The sequence below is a fragment of the Stegodyphus dumicola genome, chromosome 2 (assembly GCF_044657685.1).
Source record: "Stegodyphus dumicola isolate Sdum_Otavi_A_Nest chromosome 2, ASM4465768v1".
Lineage (NCBI taxonomy): Eukaryota > Metazoa > Arthropoda > Arachnida > Araneae > Eresidae > Stegodyphus > Stegodyphus dumicola.
The window spans coordinates 20166955-20182985 of NC_140769.1; the positions used below are offsets into that span (position 1 = coordinate 20166955).

Genomic DNA, 16031 nt, shown 5'->3' on the forward strand with positions numbered 1-16031 from the left:
TTTGTGATAAAACAACGCTACCTAGAGCCATCAAAATTTGAATAACGAAATCTTCCATAGAATATGGGCATGTGAAAACCCTAATTTGAATTTGAAATTTGTTTTTTTTTTTATCGATTTCATATTTTGTAACCATAATTTCTTTAACTTTGGAATTATAATTTCATGTGTTTTTGGATTCGGTAAAGTTTGAAGACCATTGATGTACAACTAATGTTTCCAGAATGAAATTAATGATTATTTGAATGAAACATATAACAAAATAAGAAATTAATAATAAAGTTTCATTTTTTTAAGTAACAGAACTCCACACATTGAAAGAAAATTTTCTTATCGTATTTATTTACACACAACTAAACTTACAAAGAAAATAATTTATTCAGAACATAAAGAGATTTTCCATTAATGACTCCTTCTTTAAACGTCCATCTAGTTTTCCCAAATATACGAACGCAAAATAAACTTTTCAGCCTGCTAGTAGATGTTGTAATGTATATTACTCAATCCAAGGAAAGATTGGCTAGGAAAAAGAATTTCGCTGTCAAAATGTCCGTTAGAATATCCATAACGTAGAGGACTATGATTGTATCGTAATCCTAAACCGTATCCTCGGATTCCACCCAAGCCGTTGAGATATCTATATCTGCCTAAAGAGTTATCTATTCCGGGATGATGATTTCTGTGAATGTACTGTGGTTGATAGACAACAACGGGCTGGGGACGCACAATATTCAAATTTCGGAGATGAAAATTTTTACCATACTTGGACAGAATATCTTTTCCTCGATTGTGGTTGGCAGCGATATCAATAAGAGCATTATTATGTCCATAAGCATTAGAACCATGCTTGTATCTGTGTCCTTGAGCAGCCAAATCGCGTAGCGCATGGGCAGCCCTGTTGTAGTGACCTCTGTTTTCGTTGTGTTTGTATCCGCTGCCAAAGCTCTTGGCACTGTGATCTCTGTCGTGATGCTTTGTTTCACGTTCATAGCCGTAACCTTTTTCGTAACCGTATTTCTTTTCACGCTCGTAAAAGCCACGATCATGGCCTTTGTTTATGTGACCTTCTTGAGCCCCCGCTAATTGGAGAGATGCATGAGCTCCTTTATCGTGGTGATTATGAAGAGCGAGATCTCGAAGGGCATGTGCATCTCCAGCCCCAAAACTGTTGGCTCCGTGAGAAGACTGCAGATGGTGTAGCTTCCTTAGCCCTTCATGGTCATATTCATGAGCAGCATGATTTCCGTGTTCAAGGTCGTGCTTCTGATGCTCATGCAGGAGTTGTGGTTGTTCATGAATGAAACCTCGTGGCTGAACGTGGTAGTAGTCGTCAGTAGCCAATGTAGCTGCAATGCAGCAGAATGCAACCACGAGTTTCTGTAAAACGAAAGAAAGCCAATTAAATAAATACGATATAATCATATATAAAATACTTTAAATTCTACACCCACAAAAATATTACCAAAACGTTAAAATTGAAACTTAAAAATGAGCATAACGCTGAATGTTAACTTCAAAAAGGGGAAATACTTTCCTTAACATATTTTTATGCGTAACCCTTTAAGGTATTTTATTTGTTAAACTAACATTACTTACTTAGTTTGAGCCCATCTTTTGATTTCAATAAACAGTTATTTTATGCTTTGAATTTTTATTGTAACTTCTCTCTTTTCGTTTCCTCATCAGAATGCAAATGAGATCGCGTATGTTTAAATAAGGGTTTAAGATTATGAAGACAGACCGTGTTCTTCCTCTTAAAAACCAAGTTACTGGGTTTGCTATCCTAAAGTATGCGTTCCATTCTTCGGCCTTGCATTAAACTTGTCGATAGTTAAATTCATGTCAGTGTAGTCCGAGCCAACTTCGCGTTAAATTACTCTGTGTAGCCTTTGACTATTCGTTACTTAAATTTAGCTTTACATTTGAATTTCTACTTTGAGTTTCTCGACATAAATGCTGGCAGACTTGCAAGCACCACATGTACCTTCTGTTCATCTTAGTTAAGTTTTAAATACATAATCTTTTACACCCTTCTCAAGTCTCTGTTGTACTTCAGGCATAGCAATAAGTCACTAAATGTCTAACAAAATGTTAGTCACTGTTTCCAAGAGTGAAAGACATTAAAACTTACAAGTTTTCCAACATTTTGTACTTGCTTAGAATACAGAAAATGAATAAATTAATTTAATGACTAATGTAATTATCGAATAGTTAAGATGTTATTTTCACGCTACAAAAAAGGTCAACTTATAAATGAAAAGGAACGATATTTTGAATAAGCATGCCAAACTTAAATATTAAAAACTTTTATTAGTAGCCCTTTGAAATTAATTTACATGATTGAATTCCATTGCCACTCCGGCGGATATATATATAGTAAAACGGTGGAACAAGGTTCGTAATATTTAGCATAGCTTCCTATATTTAGCTCACTAGTAACCGAATGACTTAGGCCGTTGAATATTGTGTAGGGTTCTATTTGTGCAGAAGTTTAAACCAATGGGCTTTAGAGCCTACGACACTGATAGCGAGTTATCGCTCAAGTCATAATTAATATGATAAAGTCCTGGGAAAGTTAAAATAACCTTTTTATTAACTCTTTTCACTTAACAGAAGGCACCACTTTTGCTTATAAACAAAACTCCTCCAGCTGAAAGTATTTGAAATAGCATAAATTGAAATTCAGGTTCAAGTAAGGTAGTCTGAGACTACATAAGCTGTCTCAAGTATTTTAACTGCGCGTTTTAACGTCGGCTACCTAAATACGTTAAAGCTGATGCGCCTTTCTCTCGAATAACAGTAGCTACTACATACCTTGGCAGTGATTAGGAAGAGATTTGAATTTAGGTGGAAACATAAGTTACAAAGGCATTTAAAACCTTTTGTCACCAAACTAATATAACAGTTACAGCATTCGCAATCTACTTAGAAAGGTAAAATAAAGATTTTTTGCCGGAAGACTGGCAATAATCTACCACGGCGCATAGATGTTTGATGGTGAAGACTAATAGACTGTGGGAACGTAATGTATCCTAAAATGAAATGAAAATTATAAAGATTTAATATATAATTTATAGAATCAGTAACAGAATTAAAGGTGTAATGTGGAGTTTAGAATCTCCTATTAACTTTTTCGTATTCATCGGGCATTTTATGTATTTGAAACATTACTGTGTCTTAAAAGATATTGCTTATGGTATGGATTTAAAAACATAAAATTTCGCTCTCTTAGTTCTTTTCCAATTTTGTAATCGTGTGTGATTTTTCAAACATATTGAACAAACACAACTAAGAAAGTTAGTAATATAAATATCACAAAAATGATCTTTTGCGGCAATTGTTTTTCTGCATTAATTTCAGAATTTACATTCGCTGCTATTTGTCCAAATACCTAAACTGCAATAATTTTGAAGATTTTATTATGCATAATAATAAAGTATTAATAAGAAATAATTAATTCTTAAACTAAAAATTAACTATTAATTCTAAAATTTTGGGTTAAATATTGGTACAATTTATGCATAATAATAGGTTTTCTGGATGAAAATAATAATTAAATAGATTTTATATGTAATCAAATGTAATTTTTTTATTACTTACGCTATTATATAAAGATTCTAGTTTTCAAAAAGAAGCATTTACTATTAAGAGAAAATAAAAATTTTTTGTAAATAAACCCAAACTTTTAATCTGTATTAAACAAATCTTAAAATATTCATAAATGACAGTTTTCCTTCGGGAAAGAGGTGGAAGGTCTCAAAACTATATTTAAGTAAATTTAGACTATGAATTAAATAATTCTAAATCCAAAGCTTTCTGTTTAAAACCAAGCTCGTATTAACAAAGATTCTAACCGAATATCCATAAATAGTTTTAAAAATATTATTTCACATTTACATTTTTCAGTTATCTACCCCAGAAACTTCCAAATAAAATTAATTAAAAAAAATAAATACTCGTAAGTAGAAATTTTGCAATTCGAGTTACAGACTAGTTACAGACTAAAGTCTCGAAACACTTATCAGGAAAATTTCAAAGAGTTAAGAAAGTATTTAACTTAAATTTATATATACATACATATATATATATATTAAGATTAAGATTTTGCAGAGACAATAATGAAGGTTATAAATACGAACAAGATAGAATTGGAATTCGGCACTAAGACTCAGATTTTGGACTTTTTCTTATATTTGTTTTTCTGGACAGTCCCATTTTTTGATCCTACGGCCGGCTTGTGCCGGCTAGGAGGATCGGGGCTGTGCCCTTATAATAATAATAATAATAATAATAATAATATAACAACTTAAAACGATATACAAATAATTCAATAGCATAAAACTTAAAACGAAAAAGGAAATGCCGCATTAATATTTGAATACCAACCTACTATCATTGTGAAACAAGTTAAATTAGTGAAACACCAAATTAAATACCAAATTAAAAACAAAAATTACATTTCAAAGAGGAAAAATAGAAAAAAAATGGGAAAAGTACAGAGAAAACTAAAACAAATATATATATAGTTAAAAGACAAAAAATTAAATTAGACAAAAAATTACAATCTAAAACTTGAGATACAGATTTCAATTTTTTTTTAAGCTGAAATAATTTCAAGCCAATCAGTTACGACAGGCCTACTAAAGAATAAGTTTTCTAGTCGAATTTTGTAGCATACAACAGGAAAAATTCTCATTTATCGTGTGTTAAAAGGTTCGAGCCTGAATATTAGGTTAGCGTTGACATTAAAAAGCAGATTTAAAAATTAAAAGTTCTTTAAAAAGCAAGGAATTGCTTGAAAATGGATGACTAAGTATGAAAATGCTTCTTACGAAATGCCACATGTTTATGTAAAATATAAAATTTTGTCACCGGAATGAAACTTTAGGAAATTCGAAATTAACATACTCATTAAGAGAAGGGTTTGTTTTTTATTTCAGCATTAAAACTTGCATTATATGTTGCTCCACAGAGATCGATTTGTCTGAGAAATTTCATTTTTCGAAAATTTATTTTTTAAAAAATGTTTAAGTGATGAGCAGAAAATAATTAAAAAAAAGGTATGCCTGCAACAATAGAATATGCCAAACTATTTCAATAAACTTTTCAGACGACTTTCTGTTCGATGACTGCAGTATACTTTTTAAAATTTTATTTTGAAACAGAAAAAATATTTTATATTAAATATAATTAATCGATATGAGAAATAAACGGGATCTTCGAATATAGTATGTTTATTGGCATAAAATTTTTGTCGCTTAAATTATATGAAAATTTCATTATCGTCAGGCAAGGTTCGAATTACTTTAGATTGCAAAACAATTTAATTAATTTAATTTATCTTAAGTTTATTGCTGAACTGAAATATTTTATCGTTTTCATCTTCAATAGTAATTCAATTTTTTTTTTCGATAGCTTAAATATTTTGAATAATAAACTAAACAAATGAATATTTTATCGTGTTAATCTTTATTGGTAATGCAGTTAATTTTCTATAGCTTAAATATTTTGAACAATAGACTAAACAAATGCTTTAAACTATGAATTAATAATTTTGCTGAAATTTTCAAAATTTCAAAATACATTTACTCATATTTTAAAATATTTCCCATAATATACTTCCCGAAATACTTTCAAAATTCTACAATACATTGTAGTATTGTAGTATTGTAGTATTCTTGGACTCTCAAGGAAAAATGAAAGTAAGAACTTTTATGTACTTACTAAGAGCATGGTTATTCTTTGGTGATCGTTTGTTGAATGACATTCTCCTGTTTCAGTGGTCTTTTATATCCGACTCAAAATCCTTTAAAAAATTCCACGCGTTCCACAATCAAAAACTATGAATCAGATACCAAACGGCTTACCATGGTCTCAATGGCACGGTGCTCTAGAGTCCTACTAATACATTACGCAATAGATTCCTTCGATTTGGCTCACAGGATCAAAAGGATTTAACGATTAAGTGCAAGGTTAGAATCGCCAGTTTGTTTTGGGGCAGAGGGAGGGAAAATTCGACAAATGCGAGATTTACCTCGGAGATAAAAATTAATTGTTCAAAACTTGGATTACATTACTTAGTGAAGAACGGTATGTTTAAAACATTTCTGTAGAATATCTTAACGCTCTACTGAACATCTCAATAAACACAAAGCAATGAAGCAGAAAAGTAAAATGTAAAATTTAATACATAATTCATAAATAAATTATTACATCATATACAACATAATTTTAAATTCAGTTTTTTTATCTGAAAATATTATATCACATATTGCAATTATATGAATTACGCATAATTTTTTTAGGCTTCTGAAGTTTGTTAGGTTATAAAAGGAAGTTGTTGCTGTAGAAAGTCAAATGGGAATAAAATTTGCTCGCAGTTAGAATTTCATTTTTTTATCAGCACCATTTTTTTTTATTCTGTACTTATGTAAGAGAAAGAGCTCAAACTCAGTAAGAGGCCGGCTTTGGTAGCTTTAAATTTTTAAATGAAATCTTAATTCCATCCGAATCCCTAAAGCAAGCATTCTCCGGTATTTTTCATAGATATAATAATACAGATCGAGTATGTTCTCTCCAAACCATATTTTGGATTCCAATAAATGGCATCAGCCATGAGAGTGGCAAGAAGTACGCTGACACGTGTTTAATCTGCAATTTATATTTCTTGTAGGAATCGTTAATTTGAATTCTGAACAGTGAAACATGTTTTTAAGCTCAGAAGGGCTAATAATTTCGTTTTGGCATTTTGCGTTGGTTTACTATAAAAGTCGGTTCACTTTTCAAATTGTTGCCACCAAATATTAGAGCCCTTTGTTATACTTAAAGAAATTAAGTAATTAAGAATCTGCATAAATGTGTGTATGTTTCTCGCATTGTGATAAAACAAGGGTACCTAGAGCCACCAAAATTTGAATAACCTAAGTCTAGACCGAAATATGGGCATTTGGAAGTCCGAATTTGAAATTTATTTTATTATTGATTTCACATTTTGTAACACTTTAGCGAATTTTTGATTAACAGGCTCAACGATTTCAAAGCAAGCAATGAGAACACTGTACGGGAAAAAAAAAATTATCTCCAGCTCGCGAGACTGTTTATCGGGAATTCTAAATATATGCTCATTTTAAAATTATTGTGCGATGTTGCTGTTGAATTGAATTTTATGATTTAAATGTGAAGAACATGATATTTAATAGATAAAGGTAATACATAAAACGTTAAAGAAAAACGCCTCTTCGGTCGTAATGGAAAATCTGAAAGCTTTAAGATTTTATTTTATTTTTTAAAAATTTTTGTCAGTTTCCTTTATGTCGAAATTTTGCGTTGCTTACGATACTTACTATTGCACCCACCATTTTTAATAACTTTCCTAAGCAATTATCATGATTAAGAGTTTTATTAAAGATAATTTAACAATTTAAGAAAATTATTAATGATACTTTACATCTTTTCCCCTCATTCTGAGTCAAATTTTAAGTGTCATAAACATTATGCTGGACATATTAAAATTTCGAACAGATGTGCACAGTAAAAATAATTATTTGAAATAAGTAAATACTTTTTAATTACTTGCTCCCTGCTTCTAACTTTAGCGTACTTTCTGTCTTACCTCCATCCCATACACGAGACAATAGGTAACCCCACATACGCGTATTGTACTCTTAGTGCACGTTGATTTGCACTCTCTGTATTTAATTAACAGCATCTACTGCTGTATAAAAATAAATATCCGTCCTATAAAGTTTTATTTTTACCGCAAAGTCAAAATAAAGGCGTAACAGTTATCTAAAATTATTTTACAACCGGAATTTTGTCTAAAATTATTTTATTTTTTTTTAAATAAATTTTTCTTAATTAATTTTTATTATATTATTAGCATTATATAGCTTTTCCACATTTCGGAAATTTAACTATTTGAGATAGAAATAGGCCTTAAAAAATCATTCCTAATGTCATTGATGCTCAGATGTAAAACAATATACATTGCATAACGATTATTATAATTCCCACAGGGATTTTTGCCACTCTCATGGCTGTTGCAAACCTTCTGGTTAGAATCAGGATTTATTGCATAATCCGTAATCTATTATTATTATTATTATTATTATTATTACTTTTTTGTATAACTGAATCACATTACGAGCAGAAAATTATGTTATTAGAACATTTTATTTAGCAGTTAATAACCTCATATTAAAACTAGATATTATACTAGATACTGAATATAATCTCATGTTTCATGAGAAGGACTAAGCATGCGGGAAAACTTGAATACCTGGGAGTACGGGGGGGGGAAGAAATACTTTCATGTCGAACTACTATTTCTTCAGGAAAGGGAAAATTTTTTATGAGCAACAATTATGTAGTCAGGAAAGCTCGAGCTCTGTTCATCTTGTGAAGAAGGCTTTAAATGGTTTAAATCTGCATTAAGGAAGCAATTTTATTTCATTGTGAGAAATGTATTGAAAGCAGTTATTCTTAATTTTGTCCTTATTTTTTTAATTTATTTTTATTATTTTGTTTCTTTTTATTATTTAACTTATTCATATCAGATTTTTTTTTCACTTTATTCGATTTTGATAATACCTTTTTTCTGATATTTATTAGTAGTTATTTCCCTTTTCTTTTTTATTATTTTATTTAATTTTTATAAAGTTATAAAAATTTAATTTTCGCCTTTTTATGGTTAACTCATTCCAGACGGTGTATTTTGGGGGGGGAGAGACGGTTCCTGGAAGCCGAATTTTTTTTACTTTATATTCACCATTTTGAATAATAATAATAATAATAAACATATTTGCACTTGAAATAAGTCACTTCGGAACTCATTTCATACAAATAAGATGATTGAACACCATGTGTATAATGTAAAATTAAATAAAAAGGCATCGTTAAAATGGAATAACATTTATTCCAAAAATAGTTAGATAACATGAAATCGTTATTTTAAATTCAGTAATGAAGAAAAGAATATAATTCACAAATAAATTTTAAAGAAAATCTTATGGATTTAGGAAAAAAAAAATCGTATGTAGCTAAGAAAAGCATCGTACGGATGACCTCCTTTAGGTAACTTTTAGAGACCCGGGTTACACCAGTACCTCCTACATACAAAGCCACGGCACGGCTGACACTATGGCACTAAAGTCGTTTAAATAAATAAATAAATATATTAAATAAATAAATATGTTTAAATAAATAAATATGTATATCCGATTTGCCCTTCATCGACTGCATTTCCTAATTTCAGTACGTATCTTAACTTTTCTTAAATAATTTGACACTTAAAATAGTAGAACAGAAATTGATTTAACATACTTTAGATGGTGGTAATAAAATACACGTTTAAGATCTGGCTGTTGCTGGTTTGTTTTTTGAATATATATCTTACTAAATATCCTCTTCCTTAATAAAAAGGCAACAATAATGCATAATGACAAGTTAACAGTTGATTAAAACTAAAAATTCCTAATCCTAAATTTATTAATCATGTTTTATTTTTGCAATATCAGTTTTTAACAACATTTGCTATTTACACATATTTGTTTAGTAATTTTACGGTTTTGATCTTGATTTTCCGGTTTTGATATTTCTAGAAATTTTATTCCTTTGATAGAATTAAACATAGAATAAAATGAAAGTAATATATTAATAAATATCTATAAAAATTAGTCATCTGGAATTGTTACAAATTGTACATACTTCCTTCTTACAGTTTAAAATTAATGTAAAAAACACGTCTGTTTCATTTAAAATAAGATTAGAAAATTTCAAGATATTGATTTTAAAATATAAACGAAAGTAATATTAATTGACAAAGTATTTTATCTTCAAAAATGAATATTCTTTAGTTCACTTCACTGTAGGATTGAATTTTGTAACATATAATAAACCTGGAGTATAATTTGAATACTATTTTTGAGCAATATGAAAAATACTATTTTTGAGCAATAGGAAAAATACTATTTTTGAGAAATATGAAAAATACTATTTTTGAGGAATATGAAAAATACTATTTTTGAGCATATATTGGTATTTATTCAGTGTTAATTTTCAATATAGGAGCAAAAAATTCCATACATTTAAGCTTTTTCAATTAGATTCCTATTTTTGAAGAATATATAATTGCATCTTTCTCAATAACAAAAAAGCAAAATTGCAAAAATTCAACAAATTTTACACTTGTTTGGAATTCAAAATTCTCAAATTTCATTCTTATCATTTAATGTCTGTAGCATCCCTTTTGTTTAATATGTACATATATAATTTTCTTGTAACTAGTAAATTTTTGTTCCTAAAAATCATTTAATTGTAACTTATCTAATAATTTTTTAGCAAATGATAAATATGAATTTGTATGATTGAGATGCACTTACTGGAATTTTTTATCAGGATAATCAGTAGAAACTTTTAAAACATCTAAATAGATCAAATGCCCTGAATTTTTAGAATTGTAAGGAGTAAGGAATTTAGGGTTAAGGTAAGATTTAAAATTTTCAGAATAATTTCAGATCTTTATTAAGAGAGTAGCACAACTAGGGTGCAAAACGCATTAAAAAAAGACTTATTTTTTACCTGAATTTTTTCTACCAGTACAATTATAACTAGAAATAATAGGAAATGACACCATGTATTGTAGTGAGAAAAAGGGGAGTAAATGTTTATTTAGGCAACTTCATGCTGCTTACTGTTTATTACAGTAAATCCCTTTGAGAAAAAATAACTTAGTACAAATGTATGAGGCCTTACAGCTGGAAAGAAATGAAAGTACTTTTTTATTCTAGTTTATTTTTTATAGATTTATCAGATGCATTTTCCCCTATATATGTAAAACTATATTTCTAGAAATTTTATTCCTTTGATAGAATTAAACATAGAATAAAATGAAAGTAATATATTAATAAATATCTATAAAAATTAGTCATCTGGAATTGTTACAAATTGTACATACTTCCTTCTTACAGTTTAAAATTAATGTAAAAAACACGTCTGTTTCATTTAAAATAAGATTAGAAAATTTCAAGATATTGATTTTAAAATGTAAACGAAAGTAATATTAATTGACAAAGTATTTTATCTTCAAAAATGAATATTCTTTAGTTTATGATGAAAAAGCTTTAGTATATTATATTGTAAAGTTGCGCGCTTCCAACCTGCACGCAACAAAGTGGTGACTGCTGAAAACTGGAAATTAGACAGAGTCTTGAGAAGGGTTTAAGTCCCTTTTTATTCAACTTTAGAAATTACAAATGCGTGCTCTTGACGCTCACAAACTACGCCGACCCGGCGGTAAAATAAAAATAAGAAACTGAAAAAAGAGATAATAACAAGTGACTAACTACGAGGCTCTCTAAACGTAACTAACCTCACCGCGTTCTAAAATACCGCTGATAATTCAGCAAACTCTGAATATTACGTTGAAAGATTAAAAATTTGCCGAGGCAAGCATACAGGGCGAAACGCGTGGTTCTTCAATTTCTAACTAGCCATCTCCACACTCGTGAAGCAAGAAAGCACTCTTTCGAACTCGTCTCCTTTCTATTTAACTCAGAATACTTCCGCTGATAATTTGAATCCTTGCGCGTTCTACTAAAATTTACATACTCTAGCATTGACAATTCCAGGGCTAAGTAAGGCTTGACAGGAAAGACAGTTTAAACTTAAAATAAATGTTAGTTAAAATAAATATAAACCCTACATTTGCCGCTGCCAGAATTTGGAAAACTTGGAAGCAGGTCCTACAAACGACCTGTTGAAAAGTTTCTACAATTCTGAACTAAATTTTAAGAGTCTCGTTTACATAAAAAAAATCTGTTATCACACAAAAAGTATAATAAATTTCTGTGTATACTTATTTAAATCTCTCCTCTTACAGCAACTTTTCCTGGACTTCAGCAATCAATCTTGTTCTTTTCCTTCCAGCATCTGGAAGGAATAAGTATCAGTATCTTTCTAAATACATTATAATTTACACTTTCTAGACACTGAATAAATTTTTGTTTTTAAACGATTTATTTTCCTTAGTTACTGCTTAATTCACATTCATTCAAGTATTCAAACATTATTTAACTTTATCCTGGCTCTCCACCATGTGTGGTGTCAAACGGGAATATTCGTGTTTTAGTATTGCAACACTGTAAGGATCTTAAGTTTTACTAACGTTTATTTTATTTTAAATCTTTACTATCACTTCTTATTTTCTACTTCCGGCCAGAATTATAAGCGTTAAGGTTTTTATGCAAAGTTTGTCTGGCGAATGCCAAGTATTTAAGTTGTGGCCTTTTGCCAAGCGAGAGAGAGGAAGCAGTGAGTCAAAGCAGGCCACTTGCCTTAGAAGTTACGCAGTTGCTGTTTGCCTTCCAGGCCAGAGGTTTTAATCCTCTTGATAAATTTAAACGTATTGTAGTGTTCACAGTCTCTCTACTACATACGCTTCCTGTTATTATAAGGCCAATCTTCCACATTTATTATTCTAAAGTTAAATTAGAGTTTAGTTTTATTTTTATACTTTTACGTTAGACCCCAAGTAGCGGGTCAGTGTATTCCGAAGTAAGGAAGTTATTGTATATAGAGAAAAATAAAGGGTTTTGTATACCCTTCGTCTGTATCCTGTCTACTTACCACAATTAGTGAACATAGCTTTAGTAAGCTCTCTGTTCCGAGTCAGATCCTTGTATGTTCCCGAAGAAGGTTAGAAGGAACATTGACCCTGATAGTGGCGCCCAACGAAGAAGAATAACCATGGCCGAGTTTCAAGAAGAACCTGTGCTGCCTGCAGAAACGGCTCAGAATCTAGAAATGCCAGCTGCCGCTCTGGAAGGATTTGGTTACATCGTCCAGACCATACGCGCTTCGATAAAACCAGAAGCAACATTTAACGGAAACTCACCGGTAACCAGTTTTTTGGAAAAATTGGATGACCACTTCATGCTCTATCCCGTGCACGAATTTCAAAAAGTTACCTTAGCTACAAGCGCTTTGAGGGGCCAAGCGCTTAACTGGTTCAAATGTATAGGCAGAAGTCTCTTGGGTCAAGCAGGAACTCCCACCTATACTTACGAAAATTTCAAGACTGCCCTACTAAAAGCCTTCCCTGTTGTAAGGGATCGTGCGAAATTAGAAACGGAACTTTTCAGTATATATCAACAAAGAATCAAAAACCTCTCGAGCTTTATTTTAAGAAAAATTCACGTTTTCAAGCTCTTGTATGGAAACCGTCCGGATCCTGAAATAATTCAAGTGATTTTGCCGAGGTTACTGCCCCAAGTGCAAAACTTTATTGAATTAAGAAATCCGACTACACTGGAAAAGTTATTTGAGCTAGCAATCCAGTTTGAAAGTAGAAAAACGGCGGACGTCGAAAGAAGACGCCAATATCAACAGCGAAACGAATTTGGTACGCCAAGACTACAGCAAACTCAAACACACGGCTACGGAGGCAAAGCGAATCAGTGGGCAAGGAAACCCGAGCATTCAAAAACAGCCGGCGAACGTCGACACTTCAATAGCAACCCAGGAAAAAAGTCTCAAGGCCAGGGGAAAAAGAAGGAAAGCACGGAAAGGAAAAATAATTTCAACTAAAACGGATTTCTGCTGACGAGAGAGTGCGGAAATCCGAAGGCCACGAAAACCCCTCTTCCTACAAGTTAAATACAGTAATGGTGAAAAATTTGACTCTTCCGAAGATTGAAGTCTTGGTGAATAATATCCCAGCCACCGCACTCCTGGATACCGGCGCGCAGTGTTCCTGTGTGGCAGAAGAGTTTTTTAGGAAGTATTTTCGCAAATACCGCATATATAATGCGGATAATACGACGCAAGCGTGTTAGCGGCGCAAGGAGAAAAATGTAAGTGAGACGTAGGTAAAGTACCTTTACTGTAGTGTAGACGTAGGTAAAGTACCTTTGTATATCCGTATCAAGGACGAAAAAATAAAGGTGATGTTTTTTATAGTAAAGAATATGCAAGCACATTTAATTTTAGGAATAGATTTTCTTTCAGAAGCACAAGCTACGCTGGATTTTAATGAAGCGTCCCTTAAGCTGACAATGAAACCAGTTCGTACTGAAAACGCTGAACCGCCGATGTTAAAATTTGACCACCTGCCTAATGACGAGCAAGATAGAATCCGACAAGTGGTAAGTGAATTTGCTTCGTTATTTAGTGATATTCCAGGATTTACTCAGGTTACTAACCATAGTATTAACACCGGAGATGCAATGCCAGTTCGCCAAAAACCATACCGGTATGATAAGAATAAGGAAAAAATTATAGAATGGCATATTACCGATATGCTACGTAAAAAGATCATAACGCCCATCTCAAGTAGTTATGCTAGCCCGGTGGTTTTATGTAAGAAAAATAATGACTATCCTTTGGAGCATCTAAAAAGGTGGAGATTCGCTATTGATTACCGTAAATTAAATTCAATAACGAAATATCCGGTATATCCGGTACCGATCATAGAAGAAATTTTAAGGAACATAAAATCAACCAAATTTATGACGACTTTAGACTTAACGACTGGTTATTTTCAAATAGGGGTGAGCCCTGAGGACGTGCCTAAGACTGCTTTTATAACCAAGTCTGGCACTTATGCATTTTTGCGTATGCCGTTTGGCCTTTCAGGGGCCCCAGAAACATTTCAGCGATGCATGGACATTGTGTTAAGACCTGTTCTTGGAAAGTCCACATTTATCTATTTAGACGATATCATTATTACTAGTAATAATCTCGACCAACATGTACAGGATTTAAGACAGGTGTTTTCTTTATTAAATGAGGCCGGTCTAAAAGTTAATGTCGAAAAGTGCAAATTTGCAGCCCCTGAATTAAAATATTTAGGTTACAAAATATCTCAAAAAGGGATCGAGACAGACGAATCAAAAATAATCGCTGTACAAAAGTATCCGACTCCAAACACGGCAAAGAAGCTTGTAAGGATCTTAAGTTTTACTAACGTTTATTTTATTTTAAATCTTTACTATCACTTCTTATTTTCTACTTCCGGCCAGAATTATAAGCGTGAAGGAGTTTATGCAAAGTTGTCTGGCGAACGCCAAGTATTTAAGTGTGGCCTTTTTGCCAAGCAGAAGAGAGGAAGCCGTGAGTTCGAAGCAGGCCGCTTACCTTAGAAGTTACGCAGTTGCTACTTTGCCTTCCAGGCCAGAGGTTTTAATCCTCTTGATAAATTAAACGTATTGTAGTGTTCACAGTCTCTGTGCTACATACGCTTCCTGTTATTATAAGGCCAATCTTATTCTAAAGTTAAATTAGAGTTTAGTTTTATTTTGATATCTTTTAAGTTAGACCCCGAGTGGAGGGTCATTGTATTCCGAAGTACGGAAGTCATTGTATATAAAGAAAAAATAAAGGGTTTTGTATACCCTTCGTCTGTATCCTGTCTACTTACTACAATTAGTGAACATAGCTTTAGTAAGCTCTCTGTTCTAGTCAGGTCATTGTATGTTTCCGAAGAAGGTTAGAAGAAACATTGAACCTGATAGTGGCGCCCGACGAAGAATAACCATGGCCGAGTTTCAAGAAGAACCTGTGCTGCCTGCAGAAACAGCTCAGAATCCAGAAATGCCAGCTGCCGCCCTGGAAGGATTTGGGTATATTGTCCAGACCATGCGCGCTTCGATGAAACCAGAAGCAACGTTTAATGGAAACTCACAAGTAACCAGTTTTTTGGAAAAATTGGATGACCACTTCATGCTCTACCCCGTGCACGAGTTTCAAAAAGTTACCTTAGCTACCAGCGCTTTGAGGGGCCAAGCGCTTAACTGGTTCAAATGTATCGGCAGAAGTCTCTTGGGTCAAGCAGGAAGTCCCACCTATACCTACGAAAATTTCAAGACTGCCCTACTAAAAGCCTTCCCTGTTGTAAGGGATCGTGCGAAATTAGAAACAGAACTTTTCAGTATATATCAACAAAGAATGGAAAACCTCTCGAGTTTTATTTTAAGAAAAATTCACGTTTTCAAGCTCTTGTATGGAAACCGTCCGGATCCTGAAATAATTCAAGT

At 32.0% G+C, this 16031-nt stretch overlaps 1 protein-coding gene across 2 annotated transcripts; it reads right to left on the reverse strand.

Annotated features, from left to right (window-relative positions):
- Nucleotides 1-314: 314 nt before the first annotated feature.
- LOC118195575 (uncharacterized) lies at nucleotides 315-5869 on the reverse strand. Of its 2 annotated transcripts, none has more exons than XM_035366909.2 (2): nucleotides 5725-5869; nucleotides 315-1377 (listed from the first exon to the last, which is right to left on the reverse strand). In XM_035366909.2, exons 1-2 carry the CDS (start codon nucleotides 5731-5733, stop codon nucleotides 475-477), a joined length of 912 nt encoding a protein of 303 aa, XP_035222800.2. In that variant the 5' UTR covers nucleotides 5734-5869; the 3' UTR covers nucleotides 315-474. The 2 variants fall into 2 exon arrangements, with proteins under 2 accessions (XP_035222800.2, XP_085666631.1); XM_085810505.1 differs by lacking the exon at nucleotides 5725-5869 and adding an exon at nucleotides 4833-4859.
- Between the last annotated feature and the right edge of the window lie 10162 nt (nucleotides 5870-16031).